Here is a 27,500-nt window from a genome sequence, read left to right as displayed (position 1 = left end):
CAAGCATCACAACTTCTTCTACCCATCCTGTATGTTGTCCTTTTGGCTCCGTGTTGGAATAGAAACTTATTGTATTAGTAGACGAGATTTTACGAAAAAGGTTCTTGATAGGAGAAAAATTTCTTTTTTCAATTTTTTCAGTGCGGATTTTACACAACATGGGGAAATCACTATTTCTAATTGAAAATTGATATTTCTAATTCAAAAGAAAAAAGAGCTCTATCCTATCATATATAATGAACTGCTACTCTAGGTTCTCACAAAAGAGAATCGTTTCTTTCAATATTCACTCATTGTTCGTTAATAACCCTAGTGATTGTATCTAGTATGCGTATTCTGATAGGAAATAAAATATTCAATTGATTTTTCATCGAATGACTATTCATCTACTGTACTTTCATGGAAATAGAGGCAAGAAAGCTCTATGGAAAAATCATGGTTCAATTTGATCTTGTCTAAGGGAGAATTAGAATACAGATGTGGGCTAAGTAAATCAATGGATAGCCGCCTTGGTCCTGTTGAAAATACTACTGTAAACGAAGACCCGACTAGAAATGATACGGATAAAAACATTCATGATTGTAGTGACAGCTCTAGTTATTACAGTAAGGTTGATCATTTAGTTGACGTCAAAGACATTCGGAATTTCATTTCTGATGACACCTTTTTAATTAGGGATAGTAATCAGGACCGTTATTCCATATATTTTGATAGTGAAAATCAAATTTTTGAGCTTAACAATGATCATTCTTTTTTGAGTGAACTAGAAAGTTTTTTTTATAGTTATCATAATTCTAGTTATATGAATAATGGATCGAAAAATGATGAGCCCCACTATCATTTTAACTTGTATGATAATGATACTAACTGTGGTTGGAATAATCACATTAATAGTTGTATTGACTCTTATCTTCGTTCTCAAATCTGTATTGATAGTTCCATTTTAAGTGGTAGTGACAATTCCAATGATAATTATATTTATAATTACATTTGCGGCGAAGGTGGAAATAGTAGTGAAGGCAAGAATTTCGATATAATAACTCGTGAAAATGGTAATGATTTAACTCTAAAAGAAAGTTCTAATGATCTCGATCTATACAAGGATTTGTGGGTTCAATGCGAATGCGAAAATTGTTATGGAGTAAATTATAAGAAATCGCTTAATTCAAAAATGAATATTTGTGAACAATGTGGATATCATTTGAAAATGAGGAGTTCAGATAGAATCGAACTTTCGATTGATCCAGGCACTTGGGGTCCTATGGATGAAGACATGATCTCTCTGGATCCCATTGAATTTCAGTCTGAAGAAGAGCTTTATAAAGATCGTATTGATTTTTATCAAAGAAAGACAGGATTAACTGAGGCTATTCAAACAGGCACGGGTCAACTAAACGGTATTCCTATAGCAATCGGGGTTATGGATTTTCAGTTTATGGGGGGGAGTATGGGATCTGTAGTAGGCGAGAAAATCACCCGTTTGATCGAATATGCTACCAATAATTTTTTACCTCTTATTCTAGTGTGTGCTTCCGGAGGAGCACGCATGCAAGAAGGAAGTTTGAGCTTGATGCAAATGGCTAAAATATCTTCCGCTTTATATGATTATCAATCAAATAAAAAGTTATTTTATGTATCAATTCTTACATCTCCTACTACTGGTGGAGTGACTGCGAGTTTTGGTATGTTGGGGGATATCATTATTGCTGAACCCAATGCCTATATTGCATTTGCGGGTAAAAGAGTAATTGAGCAAACATTGAATAAAACAATACCGGAAGGTTCACAGGCGGCTGAATATTTATTCCATAAGGGTTTATTCGATCCAATCGTACCACGTAATCCTTTAAAAGGTGTTCTGAGTGAGTTAGTTCAGCTCCACGGTTTTTTCCCTTTGAATCAAAATTCAATCAAGTAGAGTCTTAAGTGAAATTTTTTTATTTGTAGTGAAAAGGTAGTTAGTTAGTTTACCAGAATCAAAGTCAAAGCCCGCGTAATGGGATTTGACTTTGTGACTAAAAAAGGAATTGTTGAAAAAAAATTATGCGGATAATTATTATTATCATTATCCGATATTACTAATGAGTAAACTTCTAGCAACAAGATAAAAAGCGAATTTTTCCATCTGTGAAATGAAATTCGAATTTGGAGAGACAAATAAAACGAATTTTATCCTCCTCTATTGCGTATGTATATAGAATTTAAATAGAGAAAAATAGAATAGAAATATAGAGTTTTGCATCTTTCTATATCTCCCGAAAATTCTATTTTACTAATAATCCCTGTTCTTGGATCGGATTCTAACGAATCGAATCTTTCGACAATTTGTAATAAACTCTTTCTTTATTAAATTCAAAATGCAAATTAGAAGACAAGAACAATAGAATAATAAGAAAAGTAAGAATAAAGTAAGATAATAAAGAAAGTGGATTATCTTATCATATACATCTATTTTATTTGATTTAAAAGATGGGCAAGTCCTTTTATTTAATTCTACATTCCTTGCACTTATTAGATATCTATTAGATATATAGATTCGCTTAGATATACTTAGTATTTAGATATAATTAGTATAATATACGAATTATAATATAATCGTTATAAGATATATTTCTAACTAAACAATATAACAATAACAGGTACAAATATTAAATTGAGGTACCCATTTTATGACAACTTTCAGCAGTTTTCCTCTATTTTTGTGCCTTTAGTAGGCCTAGTATTTCCGGCAATTGCAATGGCTTCTTTATCTTTGTATGTTCAAAAACTAAGATTTTTAGATTCGATGGGGCCAAGACCAAATCTTATCTATTTTTTTCAAGACTTAGATGTCATGGATACCTATTTAGTAGAATATTGTATAACATCCGGCTTACCCGAACCGAACATAAATGAAAAAGCCCTCTTATGCATACGTAAACATGGTATAGGGTTAAATGAATTATAGCAAGTGGATCGGTACCGAACGGATGTATGAAATTAAAGTCTATATATCTAGTAGATCCGTATAGGCGATCATATAAAGGGGATGATTTTAGATCGAAGCAATTTGATGAATTCCTTCTAAAAGTTCATATCAAAATAGTACTAGTTGATGAGAGTTACTTCGGAAACAAAAAAGTAAAGTCGAATTTTTTGGTTATTCTCTCAATTCGAATAAAATGCAACTGGATCTAGTATGTATGAGTTGGCGATCAGAATCTATATGGATAGAATTTATAGTGGGATCTCGAAAAACAAGCAATTTTTGCTGGGCCTTTATCCTTTTTTTTGGTTCATTAGGGTTTTTATTAGTTGGAACTTCTAGTTATCTTGGTAGGAATTTGATATCTTTATTTCCGTCTCAGCAAATAGTTTTTTTTCCACAAGGAATCGTGATGTCTTTCTATGGGATCGCAGGCCTCTTTATTAGTTCCTATTTGTGGTGCACAATTTTTGGAATGTAGGCAGTGGTTATGATCGATTCGATAGAAAGGAGGAATAGTCTGTATTTTTCGTTGGGGTTTTCCTGAAAAATCGTCGCATCTTTCTACGATTCCTTATGAAAGATATTCAGTCCATCAGAATAGAAGTTAAAGAGGGTATTTATGCTCGTCGTGTCCTTTATATGGAAATCAGAGGCCAGGGGCCGTTCCTTGACTCGTACTGATGAGAATTTGACTCGCGCGAAATTGAACAAAAAGCTGCTGAATTGGCCTATTTTTGCGTGTACCGATTGAAGTCTTTTGAAATGAATTGCAGAATAAAAGCTTTCTCGCCGGGAGGAAAAGCTCAATCCAAGAATCCTCTTTTTCTATAGCAGAACTAAACTGAAGTTTCTTCAGAATGCCCATTCAAACCAAAGCGGACGTATACGGAAGAGTCATAACATAAAAAACAGTTTTTTGTCCACAAAATAGTTTTTTATGCGTCTGTAAATGTAAAACCGCTCAACTTAATTCAGTAACAAAATAAGCAAGAAATCGAAATACTGGATTCATCTCATATATCAAATCGAAATAAAGACTTTCGCTTTTTATTTGCAATATTTGGAGTTGATACGTTAGATACAGATAGATCATATCTTGTAAATTTTCTCTACTTTTCTTTTCTCAATCGGCCCCTCCCCTTTTATCCTTTCTTTTGTGCTCCTTAAGAACTAAAGAACTAAACAAGTGGATTTCTTTCTTATAACATAATGATAAACGTAATGATAACTTTTCTGTCTTTTTTTGTCACTCATTTTTGATCAGCATAATATTTTTCCTAATTTTTTTTTCAATTATTGCTGGACTCTAGACTATATATAGTTTAGATAACCCGCGAAAATTTTCGACATATTTGATTGCGATCTTGATATAGACAGGGCGCTCCTTCGTCTCAAAATCTGAATAGAACAATCTTTATTATTTGAAGCGGTTCTTTCGGGCAGTTATCAAAAGAGGGCAATTGCTTCGAATTTGATCAATTGAGATATATGGAAACAAAAACAATATAACAATAATATATATATTTCATTCGAATTCAAAGTGGATTCTTATTTTCTATATTCTGTATTCTTTTAGATTCAATTAGATTCAAGGGCTAAGCACTGAATCAAAAAAAAACAGAGAATAGATTCATGGGCCCCTACTTTATAATATAATGAAAGGCATGCTTGATAGAAAGATTAGATCACATAAAGTCAACGAATGAGGTGGGTTCATTAACAACTCACAGATGAAAAAATGGCAAAAAAGAAAGCATTCACTCCCTTCTATATCTTGCATCTATAGTATTTTTGCCCTGGTGGATCTCTCTCATTTAATAAAAGTCTGAAATCTTGGATTACTAATTGGTGGGATACTAGGCAATCCGAAACTTTTTTGAATGATATTCAAGAAAAGAGTATTCTAGAACAATTCATAGAAGTAGAGGAACTCTTCCTGTTGGACGAAATGATAAAAGAATACCCGGAAACACATCTACAAAAGCTTCGTATAGGAATCCAAAAAGAAACGATCCAATTGATCAAGCTGCACAATGAGGATCATATCCATACGATTTTGCACTTCTCGACCAATCTAATCTGTTTCGTTATTCTAAGTGGTTATTCTATTTTGGGGAATGAAGAACTTCTTATTCTTAACTCTTGGGTTCAAGAATTCCTATATAATTTAAGCGACACAATAAAAGCTTTTTCTATTCTTTTATTAACAGATTTATGTATAGGATTTCATTCGCCCCACGGTTGGGAACTAATGATTGGCTCTATATACAAAGATTTTGGATTTGCTCATAATGATCAAATTATATCTGGTCTTGTTTCTACTTTTCCAGTCATTCTAGATACAATTTTAAAATATTGGATCTTTCGTTATTTAAATCGTGTATCTCCGTCACTTGTAGTTATTTATCATTCAATGAATGACTGAAAAATGATTCACGGATTCAATTAGAATCTTTCTTACTTTCGAGATAAGCAAAGCATGCAAAGTCGTACTTACTTTACTCTTTCTACCCATCAGGAGAATACAATTTCTCCTCTGTTTCAGTCATTTTTTTTTTTCAGTTTTCAGTAAAAGTAAATAGCAGAATCGTGGCTAGGGAACTATACTAGTGACCTACCTAATTTTATTGTAGAAATTTTCGGGATCAATGATTGGACCATGCAAACTAGAAATACTTTTTCTTGGATAAAGGAGGAGATTACTCGATCCATTTCCGTATCGCTCATGATCTATATAATAACCGGGGCTTCCATTTCAAATGCATATCCCATTTTTGCGCAGCAGGGGTATGAAAATCCACGAGAAGCAACTGGGCGTATTGTATGTGCCAATTGCCATTTAGCGAATAAACCCGTGGATATTGAGGTTCCACAAGCGGTACTTCCTGATACTGTATTTGAAGCGGTTGTTAGAATTCCTTATGATATGCAACTGAAACAAGTTCTTGCTAATGGTAAGAAAGGGGCTTTGAATGTGGGTGCTGTTCTTATTTTACCAGAGGGGTTTGAGTTAGCCCCGCCTGATCGTATTTCGCCCGAGATGAAAGAAAAGATAGGCAATCTGTCTTTTCAGAACTACCGCCCCACTAAGAAAAATATTCTTGTGATAGGTCCTGTTCCTGGTAAAAAATATAGTGAAATCACCTTTCCTATTCTTTCCCCAGACCCTGCTAGTAATAAGGATGCTCATTTCTTAAAATATCCCATATACGTAGGCGGAAACAGGGGAAGGGGCCAGATTTATCCCGACGGGAACAAAAGTAACAATACTGTTTATAATGCTACGGCAACAGGTATAGTAAGCAAAATCATACGAAAAGAAAAAGGGGGGTACGAAATAACCATAACGGATGCCTTGGATGGACATCAAGTGGTTGATATTATCCCCCCAGGACCAGAACTTCTTGTTTCAGAGGGTGAATCTATCAAACTCGATCAACCATTAACAATTAATCCTAATGTGGGTGGATTTGGTCAGGGGGATGCAGAAATAGTACTTCAAGACCCACTACGCGTCCAAGGTCTTTTGTTCTTCTTGGCATCTATTGTTTTTGCACAAATCTTTTTGGTTCTTAAAAGAAACAGTTTGAGAAGGTTCAAGTGTCCGAAATGAATTTCTAGATCTGTGGATTTATCAACATCAAATTTGTAAAAAAGAACAAATTATTCCTGGCAATTAGGTTAGGTATAATGAAAAAAGGGATGAAAAGTCTTTTGCTTGTTTCTATTCTTTCTCTAGGAATTGCTTTTACCGCATTCAAAATTCAAAACAAAATATGTATATTGTGAAGAAGACTATTTGTCTTTACCTCTTTTTTTTTCTTTTTCAATCTAAATTGGACTAAATTGGGGGTGTAATTATATTCCTATTGTCAGTGTCAGATTTAAATGTTACAGAATAGGTTTTGTTTTCTAAATTCAATTTGAGTAGATACTAAACATAAGATAAGTAAGTGGAGAATAGAAAGGAAGGATAAATTAAATGAGGGGAACAAATAATTACAGGGAGTATTCTTCGTCTTTCTAGCCTTCGACACAAGAAAAGGGTGTGTAAAATTCCTTTTCTTGTGTCGAAATAATAACAATTCCGGGACCCGTTCGTCAAAGATTTCTATTCTTAGTTTCGATTTTTCCAGATTTTTCAGAACCCTTTATTTTTTCGATTTACTTATAATAGAATAAGTAATAAGGATAATATAATAAGTATAAAATAAGTCGAAATAAGTATAATATACTAAGTAATGGACAACCAAAAAAAAGAGAAGGAATCCTTACCGATTTTTTTTGATAAAATAGAATCAAGGCGATAAACTTATAAAATAATTTCAAACTTTGATGAAATACTAAAATAAATCGAGTAAGGTTAGACTAGTCTAGAAAAGGTTTGAATCTGGTCGACAGAAAAAAAAAGAAATATTAAATATATATTGTATTGTGTCATCCAATTGAGTGATTCCTTTTTTTCTTCTAACCTTGAAAGTATCGATAGATACTATCGAAGAGCAGATGCTATGAATCAATTAATTGAAATTGAGTTCATTTTTCAAAAAAATCATCGGAAAAAGTGATCCATTTGTTGTCATTTATACGACCAAAATATTATGATCATGATCATTAAGAATTCAACGGGACCCTTCCTCGCGAATCAGACAAAGAAAGAGGAGGCGGGGCCCTGTTGAGTTCTTACACTTTCATGCCTATAACTTAGTTCGTCCCATTATCCATTATTCCATATTACAGGGACGAACCCAATCCAGAATATGAACCATAAAAGAAAATACCTATTAAACCGATCACAGGAATACCAGTTACCGTACCTATTATCCAAAGAGGAATCCTTCCAGTAGTATCGGCCATTTATCCCGCTTCCCTCCGCATTTCATCAAGTGGTCATGCTAAAGACATAAACAGTCATAGATAATTATGAGATACAATCCTTCCGAATGGGATAAGAGAATTCCTACTATTATTTAGTATTCTACTACTCTTTTTTTTTCTTAATTGAAGAAATAATTGGAAAATAAAACAGCAAGTACAAAAATGAGTAATAACCCCCAGTAGAGACTGGTACGATTCAATTCAACATTTTGTTCGTTCGGGTTTGATTGTGTCATAGCTCTATAATTAATTCGAATTAGGTTTATCGTTGGATGAACTGCATTGCTGATATTGACCCCAAAAAAGAAACGGTAGGTACAGCTAGTCCGTGAACAGCCAACCATCGCACTGTAAAAATTGGATAGGTTCGATCTATGGTCATTGGGTCCTCCTAAAAAGATCTACTAAATTCATCGAGTTGTTCCAAAGAATCAAAACGGCCAGTTATTAATGGAATTCCTTGTCGGCTCTCTGTAAAATACTCGTTTGGACGAGGGCTTCCAAACACATCATAAGCTAAACCTGTGCTGACGAATAACCAACCCGCGATGAATAGGGAAGGTATAGTAATACTATGAATGACCCAGTATCGAATACTGGTAATAATATCAGCAAAAGAACGTTCTCCTGTGCTTCCAGACATGCCGAGCTCCACATATTCTTGTAGGGATCGATTCCGTAAAAGATGGGATCAGTAAATGGAATTCACCGAAACTAAATCTTTGTGAGATCGTCAATATTGTACCAAAGGTATTTTTAGAGTATACCGAATCAGTATAGCTATCCTTCTTCTGACACAGCAACGCAATTTCAAACAGTATATCGACGTGAAGTGCTAGATAATTTCTTTCTTCTTCTTGCTTGTCGATGTATAACCAGGTATCATGCAATAGAAAATTCCTCAAATTCCTGGAGGTATTGGCTTGGGCCTAGAAACGGAAGATCAGGTAACCCGTGAATCCAACGAGTTGGTTTATAATAATTCATGAAGGAAATTATCATATTTCCGCAAGTCAATTAGATGCGAAATATAAAAATTGACTTTTTTTCGTAGTTGCACAAGAGGTTTTGTTTTTTGTTGGAAGCCCTCTTTTTTTTTTTATTTTTATTTTAAGGAATTGCTTAGTCGTCTAGTAACAAGTAAGAGTAGTCGTTAGATATAGATAAAAAAAAAAGAGCAAGGAATAAAAAAAAATTCTACTAATCAATATTTGTGAGGCGGCCTTTCTTGTATTCTTGTATTAGATCCAAAGGTTTTTTCTTGACCTAACTACAAAGATGATGAATCGATTTCTTTTTCTTTTCTACTCTTGTCCTGCCGCTCTATTTTTGTGAATACCATTTATAATGATTGATGAAGCAAAAAATTTCAATTGAACTTATTATTTCAATTGGTATTTTTGCTTATCCCCCTCTCGTTTAAAAATTGAAACTTAGGTAAGTGCTTTATAAACATATGTATAAAAAGAACATATTTCATTTAGCTCCTTCATGCCTACTATAACTAGTTATTTCGGTTTTTTACTAGCGGCTTTAACTATAACCTCAGCTTTATTTATTGGTCTGAGTAAGATACGACTTATTTGAAAATTAATTCAATGAACGAACAATTCATAAAAACAAAGCTTTCTGCCCTATTCCATATATTCTATAGCTCCTTACCGTGTTAATTATCAATTATTAGGTATTGATATTCATGGGCAATAGAAATTAATATTTAGGATAGATATTACCTTTCTTTTTCTCCTTTCAAATAAATTGAAATGATTGAAGTTTTTCTATTTGGAATCGTCTTAGGTCTAATTCCTATTACTTTGGCTGGATTATTCGTAACCGCATATTTACAATACAGACGTGGTGATCAGTTGGACCTTTGATTAATTAACATACCCTTTTTTTGACTGACCCCTTTAATTCTTAAATTTTTTAATTTCAATTTATTTAATAATTTGAATTTAATAATTTAATCCAAGGAGGTCAAATTCGAATTGCTGTTCAATTTTTTTTTTCAGTTCGGTGTAATTTTCGACCTAACAAGAGCGGAATCGCGCTCTGTAGGATTTGAACCTACGACATTGGGTTTTGGAGACCCACGTTCTACCGAACTGAACTAAGAGCGCTTTCTTAATAAATAAGACTGTAAAAAAGAGGATTCTTTTATTTTATAACCCCAATACATCGCGCACAACTATACTATCATATATCATATATAATATGAGAAAACGATAGATTATGTATGCTTAATTTTAATCAATCTAAAACGACTCCCTCGTTACTGCTCAAAGGAGAAGTAATAGGTAGGGATGACAGGATTTGAACCCGTGACATTTTGTACCCAAAACAAACGCGCTACCAAGCTGCGCTACATCCCTTTCAATTGGCCTACAATGTCATTGTAGAGAATCCCTGTCTTGTTTTCCACACCCTTATTTCATCTATTGATATACAAAACGGATCTTTCCATTTCTTCTTTTGGTCTCATATCATATAACAACCATATAATGAATAATAAATGAATATTTTTAGCGGGAATTCTCAGGCGGAAAGGGACCTATTTTGTTTTGCTGTTTTAAGAAAGGGAAAATCTTATCTATCGAATCATTGTACATTTAAATTTGAATTTTGAATTAGGAATTCCGGGTACAAATAGACAAATCCAAGTGGTCTTTAACCACACATACATGCGATTATATATGTATTACCATAATGTAATACGATAAAGAAGGAGGATTTTAAATGCGAGATCTAAAAACATATCTTTCCGTAGCACCGGTACTAAGTACTCTCTGGTTCGGTTCTTTAGCGGGTTTATTGATAGAGATCAATCGTTTCTTCCCGGATGCGTTAACATTCCCTTTTTTTTAATTCGAGTTATTGTCGCGGGACGGGGCGAAAAAGATTAGATCGAGATACAATCAAATATCTGTGACTACTCTCTCGCCCCCCCCCTTTTTTTAGTTTTTTTTTAGAATTAGATAAGAATTAGATAAAATAAATAAGGAAGGTAGAACGAAAAAAGTGGATTCAACCTCACCGAAACTCGGGTTCAAGCTCCAATTAAATTACTAGTAGAGCGAAAAGAGAAATGTGGCTGGAACAACAGTATCCTACAAGATACTTAAAGAAAATACCGTACGGTGGTTTGATTCTAAATAGAGTTCGAAATCGTTGTATTACTTATTCTTATTATTTACTATAAATCTATATTGATTTACTATATTGATTGCAACAAAATCTTTCAAGATTTGGTTTTGAGTTAGCAACTTTTATTTCTTTTTTTTTTTCATTCCTTTCTTCTTCGCTTTTGATCGGAAAATAGAAAAGTTGGGTGAATTAAAAACTCAAAGGAGGTTCATGGCCAAGAGTAAAGATGTCCGAGTAACGATTATTTTGGAATGTACCAGTTGTGTTCGAAACGGCGTTAATAAGGAATCAACGGGTATTTCCAGGTATATTACTCAAAAAAATCGACACAATACGCCCAGTCGATTGGAATTGAAGAAATTCTGTCCTTATTGTTACAAACATACAATTCACGGGGAGATAAAGAAATAAATCGAATCAAGTGCTCGTATGTCACCACTTCCCGAGAATATGAAAATATGACATTAGGTATATAATATATTAAGTATATAATTAGTTATATAACGCATATTTTCTTTCTATATTATTAATATTATTTATTTAAATATTATTAATATATTTTAATTTATATATATTTAAATTATATATTGAAATGATAAATAATAATAAAATAAACAATACAATAATAAAATAAACAAACCAAATCCTATTTATTATATTAATTTATAATTTGAATTTTCAAAATAGGATTTTAGAAATAGAGATAGGATAGGATTCTTTTAGAAATATTAGAAATAAGGAATAAAGAAATCATGGATAAATCCAAGCGACTCTTTCTTAAATCCAAGCGATCTTTTCAGTAGGCGTTTGCCCCGATCCAATCGGGGGATCGAATTGATTATAGAAACATGAGTTTAATTAGTCGATTTATTAGTGAACAAGGAAAAATATTATCTAGGCGAGTAAATAGATTGACCTTAAAACAACAACGATTAATTACTATTGCTATAAAACAAGCTCGTATTTTATCTTCGTTACCCTTTCTTAATAATGAGAAACAGTTTGAAAGAAGCGAGTCGACCACTAGAACTACTGCTCTTAGAACCAGAAATAAATAGGCTTACCCCTTCAAAAGAATCGAATCCGGTTGGGGAAGAAAAAATATTTTTTTATTGAGCGTCTTCGCTCATCTTGTTTTGATGACCTTATCAGAATCAGAATTTTTATCATATTAATTTCTACTCTACCTTCCCTGAGTTCATTCTCGAGGGAACCCCATTTCATTTAAAGCATTTCGTTGGATTCCTTCCGATCTCCTTATTTTCTAATCTCGTTGGAAATCATATAAAGACAATTCCTATTTGAGATAGCTATTTGTGCAAGTATTTTACGATTCAGAAGCAACTGTTTCTTGTACAGATTGTGTATTAATCGACTATAACTATAGGATACCCCCACCCCACGAATTACTGCATTTATTCGAGTGATCCACAAACGACGAAAATCCCTTTTTTTCCTATCTCTATCCCGATGAGCCGAAACCAAAGCTCTTATTCTTTGTTGAGTAATAGTTCGAGTAAGTCTTGAATGAGCCCCCCGAAAGCTTGATGCAAATAAACTAATTTTTTTTCGACGTCTACGAGCTATATATCCCCGTTTAATTCTGGTCATTGAATAAAAGAAATTTTGATGAATAACTAATTCTTTCTTTCAGTTATTCTTTTCTAGTCTATTAATAACAAAACGGATTCTTCCAATGTATAAAATAAAAATTCCAATGGCTTTTGCTACTCTAACCGTCCTGACCACGATTTTTCCTTTTTCTAGGCATTTCATTTCGCCTTGAAATAAGAAATTGTATTGATACTAGGTATCAAAAAAAGCATATTAACTAAAATAAAGGAGTAAATAGAAATGGATAAATAAATAGTGGGTTCCATCGTTTCTATGGTTACTTCTTAAACGGTGAGGTCCTCTCTATACACCGGAGCTCATTCCTTCATTTAATTGGTAACTTGTACAGTTCACACTCTTCGGCTCTACTCATAAATTTTCCAGTAATAGATCTTTCACAACGAGATCTATCTTATACAGTAACGGTATGTAAGGATGAGGATTAATTGGGCAGCTGACCCTGTTAGTCCGTTCTTTGCAAGAGTCGAAGCATAATCTTTTTGCTTTTTAAATAGGATTTTCCCCGCTTAATGGATAAGCATTTGCTACCAATGGGGAATTTTATTCTCATCTTAAATTCTAAGATTGATTTGCGCCAATGGAAACCATAAATTTCATACACAATAGAAGGATATGGTAGATCTAGCTTTTTAGATAGTGAACGGACGAACCCCATTCTATTCACTGGTACGGATCGTTGATACTGAAAAAGTTGTTTCTTTTTTCTCAGCCCATGATCTGAACAAGTCGCACATACACCCTAGTACATGTTCCTCGGCGCTGAGGACATCCCCCAAGAGCAGGGGATTTCGTGACATTTCTAATTGGCTGTCTTGCATTTCTAATAAGTTGTTTAATAGTTGGCATACTGAATTATATACATAATAGACTGGTTTAGATCGATCCTAACCAGATGATTCTGAATTACTTCTTTTTCTATTTAATAGATTAATAAAATATTAACCCCTTAGGCTTTAGGCTTAAGTTAAGAAGGAAAGGAAGAAGAGGGATTAAATCAATCTTAATTAAATTGTGGATTGGTGTTAAATCGTTGCTATTGCTATTTGTTATTTAACTTATTTAACCGCTACAAGATCCACAATTCCATGAGCTTGGGCTTCTGTTGCTGACATAAAAACATCTCTTTCCATGTCTTCGGATACAACCCATAGGGGCTTGCCCGTTCTTTGTACATAAACCCTTGTGAGGCTTTCGCGAAGTTTCAGTAGTTCTTCCGCTTCCAGGATAAATTCTCCTGTTTGTGCCTCATAAAAAGAACTAGCAGGTTGATGGATCATTACCCTGATGATATAACATAATAAAAGGTTCTTCTAACTCACATAATGAGGCGAGAAGAATAGCTAAAAATAGCTAAAGAATAATAAGAAAAAAAGATAGAATTGAACAACCGTACAGGCATTTTTTGTGCATTGCATACGGCTTTACAATGGAATTCTCTTTTTTCTTTCATCGAAAAAAGAAAAAGAGAAAATAGAGAGAGCGTCTATTAGACCCAGATCACTAAATAATCCAATTACCACCCTTCTTTTTTTTTTTCGGAAAAGTTCAAAAATACTATGATGGCTCCGTTGCTTTATATATTTATTTCGTCTGTGATTCAGCAATCCCAAAGTTTCTTTTTTTTTTCAAAAAAAAGAAAGAAAAAAATAGTCTTTTTTTTTCGTACTCTTTTATTTTATAACATAAATATTGTTATAAATATTGTTAATAGCCTCTGGTGTGAAAAGAAAAAGTTTGTGACGCTGAGATGGGCCCACGAAAGCTAAGATAAAATTGAAATGCCCTTTCTCTCATACTACTCTTTCGATACATAATCTAATGTTTTGAAAAAAAAAAGAAATCAAAAAAAATATCATATCGAATTCGAAGTGCCATGCTATTATTACTTACTAATTCATATTTCATATGGCGAAGGCATAGTCTTCTTTTTCTTCCATCAAATAAAAACTCATTGGCGCCGAGCGTGAGGGAATGCTAGACGTTTGGTAATTTCTCCTCCGGCCAGGAGAAAAGATCCCATTGAAGCAGCCAATCCCATGCATATTGTATGCACATCTGGTTGCACAAATTGCATAGTATCATAAATAGCTACTCCGGTATTACCCATCCGCCAGGAGAGTTTATAAACAAATACAGATCTTTGGTATCATTCTCTATACTGAGATATACCATAAGACCAATAAGTTGATTCGAGATCTCGCTATCAACCTCTTGGCCTAAAAAAAGTAATCTTTCTCGATAAAGTCGGTTGATTAGGATAAAATTGTATCCCTTAGTAGCCGTACAGGCACCTTTTGATGCATACGGTTCAACAAAAATTGCGAAAAAAATCAATGTGTAGATTCCAGCCATCCTTCGTTTTTTCTAGTGTGCCTTTTCTAACTTCTAATTTCTAACGAAGGGGCTTTTTCTTACATTTTTTAAATAAAATGAAATTAAAGAAAGATAAGTTTTGGCCCGTTTTCCTATAATCTATAATATAGAAAAATTCGCTAAACTTATCGCACAAACTTTTCATTGATCTATTTTTTTTTCATTGGGATTCAATCCAAATCACGATGTCATTTTCTTGTTCCTGAATGGGTTTCATCAATTTTTTATTCAATTTTTTTAGGTTTATGCTCTACTCCGAGTAAAGATCCGCCCGATTTTGATTTGCGCATATAGGACAAATGACCCAATACCACATCTTTTTGCTATGATTTCATTTCCTTTTTTATTTTAATTCCTTTTTCTTTCATGTTTTCCGCCAAATATTCAACGTATTTCTCATATTATTCGATTGATTAATAGTTTGAAATCGTTCTTATTTCTATTTCGAATTTGTAAATAAAAAAGATTTATGATTATGATATAGGTGGTAATCATAAATGTATTACCAATTGGGTTTTTTCTAAACGGAGCCTGGATGCTTCATTTTTTCGGTCCAACCAAGCCAACCATAAATCATTCTAATTGAAAATATTAATCTGGATACCCCCCCAAAAAAATGAAATGGATCTCTAATTGCACTTCATTACACTTCACGCTACAAATTTTGATAATTCAATCAATCTTTTTTGGGCGAAACAGAGGATATCTCGATCGGGCGAGAGAACGGGGGAATCCCATATGACCCAATATATTTGACAAGTCGCACTATACGTCAACCCAAACTGCATCTTCCTCTCCCGGATTTCGAAAAGGAACTTTTGGAACACCAATAGGCATTAAAGGAAAGAAAAGAATTAAATACTATATTTCACTTTGATCTGGAAGCGTAATAATGGTCTTAATAATATTGGCCTCATATTTTATACATAGATAGAATAAGGCCATAAAATATAAAATAAAGAAAGACAGAATGAATGAAAGAGAATTCTTACCAATAGGTCCTTTGAATGATGAACAAATAGGGATACGTTCATTCATAAAAAATAGGATCAACCCCCATTGCGTATTGATACTTATCGGGTATAGAATAGATCTGCTTCTCTTTTTTCTTCTGAGCCGAATTCTTCCCTTAATTACTAATGGAATAGAACAAATATTAATCCTTTCTCCGAAAGAATCCACCCAAAAGGGGAGGTATTCCAATGCAATAAAGTTACATAGTGTCTATTTTTCGTTGATAAAGGGGTATTTCCATGGGTTTGCCTTGGTATCGTGTTCATACTGTCGTATTGAATGATCCCGGTCGCTTGCTTTCTGTTCATATAATGCATACGGCTCTGGTTGCTGGTTGGGCCGGTTCAATGGCTCTATATGAATTAGCCGTTTTGATCCCTCCGATCCTGTTCTTGATCCAATGTGGAGACAAGGTATGTTCGTTATACCCTTCATGACTCGTTTAGGAATAACCAATTCATGGGGCGGTTGGAGTATTACAGGGGGACTATAACAAATCCGGGTATTTGAGTTACGAAGGTGTGGCCGGAGCACATATTGTGTTTTCTGGCTTGTGCTTCTTGGCAGCTATCTGGCATTGGGTATATTGGGATCTAGAAATTTTTGTGATGAGCGCACAGGAAAACCTTCTTTGGATTTGCCCAAGATTTTGGAATTCATTTATTTCTCTCAGGAGTGGCTTGCTTTGGCTTTGGCGCATTTCATGTAACAGGATTGTATGGTCCTGGAATATGGGTGTCGGACCCTTATGGACTAACTGGCAAGGTCCAACCTGTAAATCCGGCGTGGGGCGTGGAAGGTTTTGATCCTTTTGTTCCGGGAGGAATAGCCTCTCATCATATTGCAGCAGGGACATTGGGCATATTAGCGGGCTTATTCCATCTTAGTGTCCGCCCGCCCCAACGTTTATACAAAGGATTACGTATGGGAAATATTGAAACCGTCCTTTCCAGTAGTATAGCTGCTGTCTTTTTTGCAGCTTTTGTTGTTGCCGGAACTATGTGGTATGGTTCAGCAACTACCCCCATCGAATTATTTGGTCCTACTCGTTATCAATGGGATCAAGGATACTTCCAGCAAGAAATATATCGAAGGGTTAGTGCTGGGTTAGCCGAAAATCAAAGTTTATCAGAAGCTTGGTCTAAAATTCCTGAAAAATTAGCTTTTTATGATTACATTGGCAATAATCCGGCAAAAGGAGGATTATTCAGAGCGGGTTCAATGGACAACGGGGATGGAATAGCCGTTGGTGGTTAGGGCACCCTATCTTTAGAGATAAAGACGGGCGTGAACTTTTGTACGTCGTATGCCTACTTTTTTGAAACATTTCCGGTTGTTTTGGTAGACGGAGACGGAATTGTTAGAGCGGATGTCCCTTTTAGAAGGGCAGAATCAAAGTATAGTGTCGAACAAGTAGGTGTAACTGTTGAGTTCTATGGCGGCGAACTCAATGGAGTGAGTTATAGTGATCCTGCTACTGTGAAAAAATATGCTAGACGTGCTCAATTGGGTGAAATTTTTGAATTAGATCGTGCTACTTTGAAATCCGATGGTGTTTTTCGTAGCAGTCCGAGGGGTTGGTTTACTTTTGGGCATGCTTCGTTTGCCTTGCTTTTCTTCTTCGGACACATTTGGCATGGTGCTAGAACCCTGTTCAGAGATGTTTTTGCCGGTATTGATCCAGATTTGGATGCTCAAGTGGAATTTGGAGCATTCCAAAAACTTGGAGATCCAACTACAAGAAGACAAGTAGTCTGATGCAAGATTGCTTTGTTATTTTTGCTTCTACTTATTTGTGATTTGCCATAGGCTGCTGGAAAAATCTTGATTTAAATCGCTGCCTTTTCTTTGATTCTTGTTCTTTCTTTATTCGGGAGATGATTCCAAATAAACAGGTACGGAAGCTATAATTGTAAACCACGATCGAATTTATGGAAGCATTGGTTTATACATTCCTCTTAGTATCTACTCTAGGGATAATTTTTTCGCTATCTTTTTTCGAGAACCGCCTAAAATTCTAACTAAAAAAATGAAATGATTTTTCATTATCTCAATTGAAGTAATGAGCCTCCCAATATTGGGAGGCTCATTACTTCAATTAGTCCCCGTGTTCCTCGAATGGATCTCTTAATTGTTGAGAGGGTTGCCCAAAAGCAGTATATAAGGCGTACCCAGTAAAACTTACAAGTAAACCAGATATAGAGATGGCGACTAAGGTTGCTGTTTCCATTATTATATAATTTCAAGATCACAATGGGTCTATGATAAGATTGTTTATTTACAGCGGAATGATATACAAAGTCAACAGATCTCACTGAATACAAAATAAGATTTATGGCTACACAAACCGTTGAGGGTAGTTCTAGATCTGGTCCAAGACGAACTGTTGTAGGGGATTTTTTGAAACCATTGAATTCGGAATATGGTAAGGTAGCCCCTGGATGGGGAACGACTCCTTTGATGGGTGTCGCAATGGCTTTATTTGCGATATTCTTATCTATTATTTTGGAGATTTATAATTCTTCCGTTTTACTGGATGGAATTTCAATGAATTAGATTCACAAGAATCACGAAGCCTCGCGTTTCAATACAAAAATTGAAACTTTTAGTTCTCGGATTTTTTAGCCCCATTCTATTTCGGTAGTTCGACCGCGAAATTTATTTGTTTCTGTATTTCCGGAATATGAGTGTGTGACTTGTTATAATTGATCCTATTGATAGTACAGAAAATGGGTCTGTCATCTTGATCGAGATAGTTTTATCCCGTCGGATAGTCATTCTAGTATCTGGAGCACGGAATATATGAAATGGATCACAAAGTATTTGAACTATGATTCATACTTAATATTCAAACCTCGCGGCCGGACTCAAAAAAAAAATTCAAAGAAAGAGTTATATTATTTATAAATCGAAAGATTTTTTATTCTTTCAAACTCTCATTTAGTTTATGCTTATTTTGATCAAAGGACAAACCTTTCTTTTCTTTGTATTTTTATTTATTATATCTATTCTATTGATTGAATAAGTGATGATCCAATGGTTCTTACTCAAAGAATCTTTGGACTTAGTTTGAAGGTTTTATTGAATCATCGCGGTTCTGGTATGAATCTGAAGTTTCAATTGATTCATAGGGTCTTAACAAGAGAATTCCTATCAAAAAGAAAGAAAACAAGAATAAAGCCACATTTCATACAAAGAACAAATCAAAGCAAAGAAAAGAAATAAGTAGGTAAATAGAAGATTCAAGAGGCCTGTAACGATCAACATAAAGACGACTGCGCCGACTTGATTTTTTGGCATTATAATTACAACTACAACAAAGAGCTTTCGGATTTTCACTCTTTTGTGTCTTCAGATAAAATTGAATGAAAAGATTAAGAAGTTTCAAACTTTCTATTCCATATCCGTTTCAGCTAATACTTGGGTGTTTTTGTTTGAGCTGTACGAGATGAAATTCTCATATACGGTTCTCGGGGGGGGGTCCTCTTGGTTTACCTATCTCAATAAAGTCTATGATTGGTTCGAAGAGCGCCTCGAAATTCAGGCGATTGCAGATGATATAACTAGTAAATATGTTCCTCCTCATGTTAACATATTTTATTGTCTAGGAGGAATTACGCTTACTTGTTTTTTGGTACAAGTAGCTACAGGATTTGCTATGACTTTTTACTATCGTCCAACCGTTACTGAGGCTTTTGCTTCTGTTCAATACATAATGACTGAAGCTAACTTTGGTTGGTTAATCCGATCAGTTCATCGATGGTCGGCAAGTATGATGGTCTTAATGATGATCCTGCACGTATTTCGTGTCTATCTCACTGGTGGTTTTAAAAAACCTCGCGAATTAACTTGGGTTACAGGCGTGGTTCTGGGTGTGTTGACCGCATCTTTTGGCGTAACAGGTTATTCCTTACCTCGGGACCAAATTGGTTATTGGGCAGTCAAAATCGTAACAGGCGTTCCGGAAGCTATTCCGGTAATAGGATCGCCTTTGGTAGAGTTATTACGTGGAAGTGCTAGTGTGGGACAATCCACTTTGACCCGTTTTTATAGTTTACACACTTTTGTATTACCCCTTCTTACTGCTGTATTTATGTTAATGCATTTCCTAATGATACGTAAGCAAGGCATTTCTGGTCCTTTATAGAGAATATAGACCATAGCTATATTGTAACCAATAATTTATCTTATTACTTGGGGGAGGAACAATAGTATTTCATTGCTACAAATATGGATTATTGAAAAAAAAAATAAGACATGTATTTGGATATTTCCTTTCAACTACAACAATATTCTAGTATTTATTTGACATGAATAGTTGAAGGAATTCTGAAGAGAAAATGGATTATGGGAGTGTGTGACTTGAACTATTGATTGGGCCGTGCAGAAATATGCCTTTATCTGCTACATTGGAATTCACAACCAAATGTGTCTTTGTTTCAACCACCGTGTAAGCCCCATACAAAGGATAGGCTGGTTCGCTTGAAGAGAATCTTTTCTATGATCAGACCTGACGATGTTGTGTATAAATAGGGCTCCGTAAGATCCAGTAGAATAAGTGATTTGGCATAATCAAAATTAGATTTTAGTTTTTTTTTTACTTTCTTATCTTAATAGTATGAAAATGCATTCATTTCTTCTGCATCGACCCGATTTAATTATACTATCGGAGTGAAACAAGGGATCTAAAGAAGAGCAAAGGCTAGACTATATTAGTAACAAGTAAATCCTTTGTATGTAAAAAATCTCGATATATTTTTGGGATAAAGGTGAATCGCAAGGCCTAAGACGACCCATAAAGCACTTGATCACGATCAATTTTGTACGCCTACTTGGGTATTGAGCATTTACCTGTAAAAATGAAATTCCTTGAATGTATAATTGCAACTCCGTAAAATGGAATCGGGTAACTTTTTTCTTACATATGGAACCATTCATATATGTGGGGATAACATATAGATTTATTTTAAACATATAGAATATAGATTTATTTTATAGGTATCCGTTTGTATCCATTTGATTCGATTGACTTTTGCTTGAGCCGGATGATGAAAAATTATCATGTCCGGTTCCTTTGGGGATGGATCTAGAAAATTCACCTATCCTAATAACAAAAAAACCTGACTTGAACGATCCTGTATTAAGAGCTAAATTAGCTAAAGGTATGGGTCATAATTATTATGGGGAACCCGCATGGCCCAATGATCTTTTATATATTTTTCCAGTAGTAATTCTCGGTACTATTGCTTGTAACGTGGGCTTAGCGGTTCTAGAACCTTCAATGATTGGTGAACCCGCGGATCCATTTGCAACTCCTTTGGAAATATTACCTGAATGGTATTTCTTTCCTGTATTTCAAATACTTCGTACAGTACCTAACAAGTTATTGGGTGTTCTTTTAATGGTTTCAGTACCCGCGGGATTATTAACAGTACCGTTTTTGGAAAATGTTAATAAATTCCAAAATCCATTTCGTCGTCCAGTAGCGACAACCGTTTTTTGATTGGTACTGCAGTAGCCCTTTGGTTGGGTATTGAGCAACATTACCGATTGATAAATCCTTAACTTTAGGTCTTTTTAAATTGAATCAATTAAAAAAAATATCATGATGTGCGTATCTAGGAGTAGTCACTTCAAAGGCAAAGTGAATTCTCCCTAGATACATTTATTCAATTCTGGTCCGAATCTATGGATTGTGCTGAAGGTTCAAAATCCATTGGATTAAAAATTTTGATAAATCAATTTCGAAATGCTTTTTCTACTTCTTTTCTAGAATGCCCAATATTTGTTTTACATCTTCTATGCGAAAGTGTTCAATTTTCATAAGGTCTTCTCGACTGTTATTCAAAAGGTCCAATAATGTATGTATATTGGACTTTTTGAGACAATTATAGATCCTGGGAGGCAATTCTGATTGGTCAATAAAAATATATTTCAATGCTATTTCTTTTTTCTTTTTTGTTAGTTTAACTAATCTATCATGAAACGGAAAAAAAGGTAAAGTAACATCGTGTTGATTGTTTTCTAAATGTAAGTTTTCTTCTTCCGTATGTAGAAAAGGAATAAATAAATCAATCAAATTACGAGAAGCTTCATGAAGTGCTTCTTTCGGAGTTAAACTTCCATTTGTCCATATTTCTAGAAAAAGTATCTCCTGTTTTTCATTATCATTCCCATAACAATGAATACTATGATTCGCATTTCGAACAGGCATGAATACAGCATCTATAGGATAACTTCCGTCGTGAAAGTTCTTTGGCGTTTTTATACCGTATCCTCTATTTCTCTCGATTTGTAATCCAATACACAAATCAATTGGTTCGGTTAGGCTGGCTACATGCTGTGTATTATCAACGATTTCCACAGAAGGTGGTAAGATGATGTCTTGAGCAGTTACATATCCGGGACCCTTGGCACAAATAAAGGCGTTACGAGTTCCATACAAATTCCCTCTCAATACAATTTCTTTCAAATTCATTAAAATTTCATGGACTGATTCTTGAATACCTACTATGGTAGAATATTCGTGGGGTATTTTCTCAGATTTTGCACGTGTAATGCATGTTCCTTCTAGTTCTCCAAGCAAAGCTCTTCGCATCGCAATGCCTATTGTGTCGGCTTGGCCTTTCATAAGTGGAGACAGAATAAAGCGTCCATAATAAAGGCGCTTACTATCTGTTCTTGATTCAACACACTTCCACTGTCGTGTCCGAGTCGAAGTAGAGACTTTTACTTTCTCTCGAACCATAGTAATATTATTTTATTTGATCAGATCATTGAATCATTTATTTCTCTTGAAATCTCTTTAGTGTTTATTTCTACACACGTCTTTTTTTAGGAGGTCTACAGCCATTATGTGGCATAGGGGTTACATCCCGTACGAAACTTAATAGTATACCACTTCTACGAATAGCTCGTAATGCTGCATCTCTTCCGAGACCAGGACCCTTTATCATAACTTCCGCTCGTTGCATACCTTGGTCTACTACTGCTCGAATAGCATTTCCCGCTGCGGTTTGAGCAGCAAAAGGGGTCCCCCTTCTTGTACCCTTGAATCCACAAGTGCCGGCGGAGGACCAAGAGATTACCCGACCCCGTACATCTGTAACAGTAACAATGGTATTGTTGAAACTTGCTTGAACATGAATAACTCCTTTTGGTATTCTACGTGCACTTTTCCGTGCACTACTGCGCCCATTCCTACGTGAACCAACTTTTGGTATAGGTTTTGCCATATTTTATCATTTCATAAAGATAAGTCAGAGATATATGGATATATCCATTTCATGTCAAAACAGATCTTCTATTTTTATTTGTTTATCGCTTTCTTTAAGATTAGTTTCTTTTCTTTCAGGAGTTCTTTTAGAATAGAAAGATTATCCTTGTCTTTGTTTATGTCTCGGGTTAAAACAAATTACGATAATTCGTCCCCTCCTACGGATTAGGCGACATTTTTCACAAATTTTACGAACGGAAGCCCTTATTTTCATAGTTGTTATTCCTTAAATTTTTCCGAATTCGCTTATTGGAAGAAAATAAGTTTCTTGAAATTTGAATTGGATCCCCCCGAAAGAAATCTTGAAGTTGAAAAACTACCTAATCGTTCGAATCCTTGTTGCGAAGTCTATAAATTATACGCCCCCCTGGTTGAATCATAAGCACTTACTTCACTTTTGTTGACTCTATCCCACGTTGGTAAAACTCTCCCGAAACATAACCTAAAATCAGATCTTCATTATCTAAAGGAATCCAGAGTGGGAGTGATTTACTAATTAAATTAAACCTTCATGAATCCATTTTTTTGTTCTTTTATTCCAGGTAAAACTTCCTTGACGTATCAACTACCGTAGGGCAGGAGGAGTTCTATTAGACAACCCGTGCTTTTTTCTTTTTTTTTGCACAAATGGAGAGTTTCGGATACAATTCGTATACCGGACAGATTACCATATAGAACACAAAATTTCTCCACCGATTCCTTCTAGTCGAGCCTCCCGGTCTGTCATTATACCCCGAGAAGTAGAAAGAATTACAATCCCCATCCCGCCTAAAATCCTAGGAATTTGTTGATAGTTAGAATAGATTCGTAGACCTGGTCGACTGATCCGTCGTAAATTTAAAATAGTTCTATGTGGTCCTTTTCTATTCCGTCTATGTCGTAGGGTTAAAACCAAAAAATATTTGTTGCGTTCCCGATGTTTCCTTACGTTATCGATAAAACCTTCTCGTAAAAGTATTTTAACAATGTTTTCAGTGATGTTAGTAGATCCTATTTGAATCGTTCCTTTTCTATTCATATCAGCATTTCGTATAGAGGTTATTATGTCAGCAATAGTGTCCTTACCCATGGTAAACTAAAATTTTGTTGCTCCTGAATTTTGATATAACCAACGTGGTCTTTTTTTTTTACTTAGTAAAGGTATATACGTGAGACACAATCTACTAATTAATCTATGCCATTTAAATACTCTAAATACTCTAACTATACTTGGGTCTCGTCTTATAATACCTCGGGAGCTAATGAAACTATTTTAGTGAAATTTAACTGTCTCAATTCCTGAGCGATCGCACCAAAAATTCGAGTTCCTTTTGGATTTCCTTCTTGATCAATGACAACGGCAGCATTGTCATCATATCGTATTATCATCCCGTTGTCGCGTTTGAGTTCTTTACGAGTACGTACAATTACAGCTCTGATCACTTCTGATCTTTCTAGAGGTGTATTTGGTACTGCTTCCTTGATCACAGCAACAATAACGTCACCAATATGAGCATATCGGCGATTACTAGCTCCTATGACTCGAATACACATCAATTCTCGGGCCCCGCTGTTATCTGCTACATTCAAATGGGTCTGAGGTTGAATCATTTTTGAAATCTCTTTTTTCAATGTAACAAAGGACGAAGAAAAAAAGAAATATTGTTTGTCAAAAAAAAAAAAGGAAACTCGCAATTGTTTTTTTATTCCCAAGACAAGACTTCTTTCCTTTGGTTCTATATTCCTATCCTGAAATAATGAATTGAGTTTTTATAGGCATTTTGACGCCGCTATTGAAATAGCCTTTCTGGCTATATTTTCGGCTACTCCGCTCATTTCATAAAGTATTCTGCCCGGTTTAACGACAGCTACCCAATACTGGGAGATCCTTTCCCGAACCCATACGTGTTTCTGTAGGTCTTACTGTAACGGGTTTGTCTGGAAATATACGTACCCATATTTTTCCACCACGGCGTACATTTCGTGTCATTGCGCGGCGCCCCGCTTCTATTTGTCTAGATGTAATCCAAGGGGTTCAAGTGCTTGAAGAGCATATCTACCGAAACAAATCCGATTACCTCGATAAGATATCCCCTTCATTCTTCCTCTATGTTGTTTACGAAATCGGGTTCTTTTGGGGTTATAGTTGATGGTTGTTGTTTATGAATTCCATCTCTACTACAGAACTGGACATGAGAGTTTCTTCTCATCCAGCTCCTCGCGAAAAAAAAAATGAATAAAAAAATATTTAATTCTTAATCTTAAGATATACGGGTAGTTAATGAATAATTGAATCTTGGGATTCTTTGCTTTATGATTTTATCTGATCTATTAGAAATTTGTATATCTTGTTTGGATCTATTGGATATATATATAAGTATAAGGAATTAAACACGGATTCTATTTCTAGATAATGTCTTATCTTGGTTTTGTTATAATGTTATAACGAATCTTTATTTTGTTTTTTATCATATTCATATCAGATTCAGATCGACAAAAATTGAACAATCAAATTAAACTCAAATTTTCGCGGGCGAATATTTACTCTTTTTCTAGTTCAGTTGTCGGGTTAACCCATGACCTCTCAGAATCAGAATAAAAAGAAATGCAGTGGTCTCTGGTTTGTTCCGCCATCCTCCCCGATAAATCATTAGGATTCGTTTTCAATAGAATCCTCTGCATTCACGGGTTCCGTCGTCCCCATCGCTCTCGATTAATGCTTAGGTCTGAATTCTCCAATGGAGCCTTAATTTATTAATATTTATTAATTTAATTTTTTAATTTAATATTTATTTAATAAAATAAAATAAAATTTCTTCTTGAGTCAACCTTCTCAGTCTTTATTGACTTAAGTTAAGGCTCTTGATTTTTTCTTCAATGAACAGATATTCATCTAATTATTGATGAATCTCTATTGATGCTCTATTACATTGCTCTTTATGAGATGCTTCATAGACCTTACATATTGGAATCCTATATCATTTCATTGCTATTTCTGTTTCTCTCTTTCTCTCATCCTTCTATTTATCCACATACTTTTTATTTTGCTTCACAATTTCGATCTATTCATAATCAGATTGGTTTTGTCTTTTACTTAATGCAAAAAAAATTCAGTTGCTATAATGATATGACCAATATATCATATCTTGACTGATTCTTTGGATCCAGATAATCCGAAGCGATGAGTTGGTTATTAGTGCTATAGTTATTAGCTTATACTGTGGTCCGCCCATTTTTTTTGAATCCTAAGCCTAAAAAACCCAACGAGTCGCACACTAAGCATAGCAATTATATCAAATGATCAATCAAATTTTTATTTAACCTTATAGAATTTAGAACTGCTCATTTTTTGATTTTTATGTTCAATCAAAAAATCAAAGAATTTGTCATTTTTTGTTCTATCGCAGAATAGAACGTAAAGACAAGTAGAGTCTTATTCTTATTATTCTTCGTCTATAAATATCCAAATTTTGATTCCTAATACCCCATAGATAGTTCGAACTCTATAAGAGCAATACTCAATTTTCGCTCCAATGGTTTGTAGAGGAACCCTACCTTCTCGGATCCATTCGACACGTGCGATTTCTTTTCCGTCGATACGCCCTGCAATTTGTATTTGAATTCCTTTTGTATCCGCTTGCTCAGTTAATTCAATAGCCTTTTTCATTGCCTTTCGAAATGAAACTCGATTCTTTAATTGTCCGGCTATAAATTCGGCAAGAATATTAGGGTGCCCATAAGGATTTCCAATTCTTGTAATAGCAATGTTGAGTTTTCGGTTCATACAATTAAGTTCTTTTTGCACATTCATCTGTAGTTCTTCGAGTTTTCGTGGCTTATCTTCAATTAATAATTTAGGAAATCCCATATAGATTATCACCTGAATTAGATCCAGTCTTTTTTGAATCTCTATACGTGCAATTCCCTCGACACCAGAAGATAGTCTCATATTTTTTTGTACATAATTCTTGATACAGTCTCTTATTTTTTTATCTTCTTGTAGACCCTTCGAATACTTTTTCGGTTGTGCAAACCAAAGAGAATGATGACTTTGGGTTGTACCAAGTCTGAAACCAAGTGGATTTATTTTTTGTCCCATAATCCTCCACTACTATATATTAGGATATGTCATATTTGTGTTCTTATTTATCCCTTTTTTAGCCATCCTAGCCATCCGGTGTTTTTTGGTTTTGGGCGCAGCATATATCTGTCAAGTGGTTCAAATTCAAGATC

At 34.6% G+C, this 27,500-nt stretch overlaps 7 protein-coding genes, 2 non-coding genes and 1 pseudogene across 9 annotated transcripts in view; 4 read left to right on the top strand and 6 right to left on the bottom strand.

Annotated features, from left to right (window-relative positions):
* Positions 1-1,986, top strand: part of LOC128288587 (acetyl-coenzyme A carboxylase carboxyl transferase subunit beta, chloroplastic-like) — a 1,995-nt gene extending 9 nt beyond the window's left edge. The window contains 2 exon segments of the mRNA XM_053024897.1: positions 1-405; positions 408-1,986. The exon segment at positions 1-405 is cut by the window's left edge and continues 9 nt beyond it. Coding sequence (XP_052880857.1) covers positions 375-405; positions 408-1,918 — 1,542 coding nt within the window. The 5' untranslated portion in view covers positions 1-374 and the 3' untranslated portion in view covers positions 1,919-1,986.
* A 2,771-nt stretch (positions 1,987-4,757) lies between these two features.
* Positions 4,758-6,743, top strand: LOC128288578 (cytochrome f-like). Its single transcript, XM_053024890.1, has one exon. The coding sequence runs from the start codon at positions 5,628-5,630 to the stop codon at positions 6,579-6,581; it is 954 nt and encodes a 317-aa protein (XP_052880850.1). The 5' UTR covers positions 4,758-5,627; the 3' UTR covers positions 6,582-6,743.
* Positions 6,744-9,892: 3,149 nt separating this feature from the next.
* On the bottom strand, positions 9,893-9,966 carry TRNAW-CCA (transfer RNA tryptophan (anticodon CCA)). The gene has a single exon. It is a non-coding gene; the product is annotated as a tRNA-Trp (tRNA).
* A 178-nt stretch (positions 9,967-10,144) lies between these two features.
* Positions 10,145-10,218, bottom strand: TRNAP-UGG (transfer RNA proline (anticodon UGG)). The gene has a single exon. It is a non-coding gene; the product is annotated as a tRNA-Pro (tRNA).
* A 4,793-nt stretch (positions 10,219-15,011) lies between these two features.
* On the top strand, positions 15,012-19,215 carry LOC128288579 (photosystem II CP47 reaction center protein-like; annotated as a pseudogene).
* On the top strand, positions 19,211-20,689 carry LOC128288581 (cytochrome b6-like). The gene has a single exon (XM_053024892.1). The coding sequence runs from the start codon at positions 19,461-19,463 to the stop codon at positions 20,157-20,159; it is 699 nt and encodes a 232-aa protein (XP_052880852.1). The 5' UTR covers positions 19,211-19,460; the 3' UTR covers positions 20,160-20,689.
* Positions 20,690-21,685: 996 nt separating this feature from the next.
* On the bottom strand, positions 21,686-22,760 carry LOC128288580 (DNA-directed RNA polymerase subunit alpha). The gene has a single exon (XM_053024891.1). The coding sequence runs from the start codon at positions 22,758-22,760 to the stop codon at positions 21,771-21,773; it is 990 nt and encodes a 329-aa protein (XP_052880851.1). The 3' UTR covers positions 21,686-21,770.
* Positions 22,163-23,247, bottom strand: LOC128288583 (30S ribosomal protein S11, chloroplastic). The gene has a single exon (XM_053024894.1). The coding sequence runs from the start codon at positions 23,245-23,247 to the stop codon at positions 22,831-22,833; it is 417 nt and encodes a 138-aa protein (XP_052880854.1). The 3' UTR covers positions 22,163-22,830.
* Positions 23,248-24,509: 1,262 nt separating this feature from the next.
* LOC128288586 (50S ribosomal protein L14, chloroplastic-like) lies at positions 24,510-24,878 on the bottom strand. Its single transcript, XM_053024896.1, has one exon. It carries the CDS (start codon positions 24,876-24,878, stop codon positions 24,510-24,512), a length of 369 nt encoding a protein of 122 aa, XP_052880856.1.
* A 1,219-nt stretch (positions 24,879-26,097) lies between these two features.
* Positions 26,098-27,500, bottom strand: part of LOC128288582 (30S ribosomal protein S3, chloroplastic-like) — a 1,446-nt gene continuing 43 nt past the window's right edge. The window contains exon 1 of the mRNA XM_053024893.1: positions 26,098-27,500. This exon is cut by the window's right edge and continues 43 nt beyond it. Within this exon, the coding sequence (XP_052880853.1) occupies positions 26,710-27,366 (657 nt within the window). The 5' untranslated portion in view covers positions 27,367-27,500 and the 3' untranslated portion in view covers positions 26,098-26,709.

Source organism: Gossypium arboreum, unplaced genomic scaffold (genome assembly GCF_025698485.1).
Source record: "Gossypium arboreum isolate Shixiya-1 unplaced genomic scaffold, ASM2569848v2 Contig00235, whole genome shotgun sequence".
Lineage (NCBI taxonomy): Eukaryota > Viridiplantae > Streptophyta > Magnoliopsida > Malvales > Malvaceae > Gossypium > Gossypium arboreum.
This window is presented reverse-complemented; position numbering and strand designations above follow the sequence as displayed.

What these genes read in the sequence shown, in the direction of transcription:
- LOC128288578 (XM_053024890.1), top strand. Translation starts at nt 5,628, where the DNA reads ATGCAAACTAGAAATACTTTTTCTTGGATAAAGGAGGAGATTACTCGA.
- LOC128288581 (XM_053024892.1), top strand. Translation starts at nt 19,461, where the DNA reads ATGAAATTCTCATATACGGTTCTCGGGGGGGGGTCCTCTTGGTTTACC.
- LOC128288580 (XM_053024891.1), bottom strand. Translation starts at nt 22,760, where the DNA reads ATGGTTCGAGAGAAAGTAAAAGTCTCTACTTCGACTCGGACACGACAG.
- LOC128288583 (XM_053024894.1), bottom strand. Translation starts at nt 23,247, where the DNA reads ATGGCAAAACCTATACCAAAAGTTGGTTCACGTAGGAATGGGCGCAGT.
- LOC128288586 (XM_053024896.1), bottom strand. Translation starts at nt 24,878, where the DNA reads ATGATTCAACCTCAGACCCATTTGAATGTAGCAGATAACAGCGGGGCC.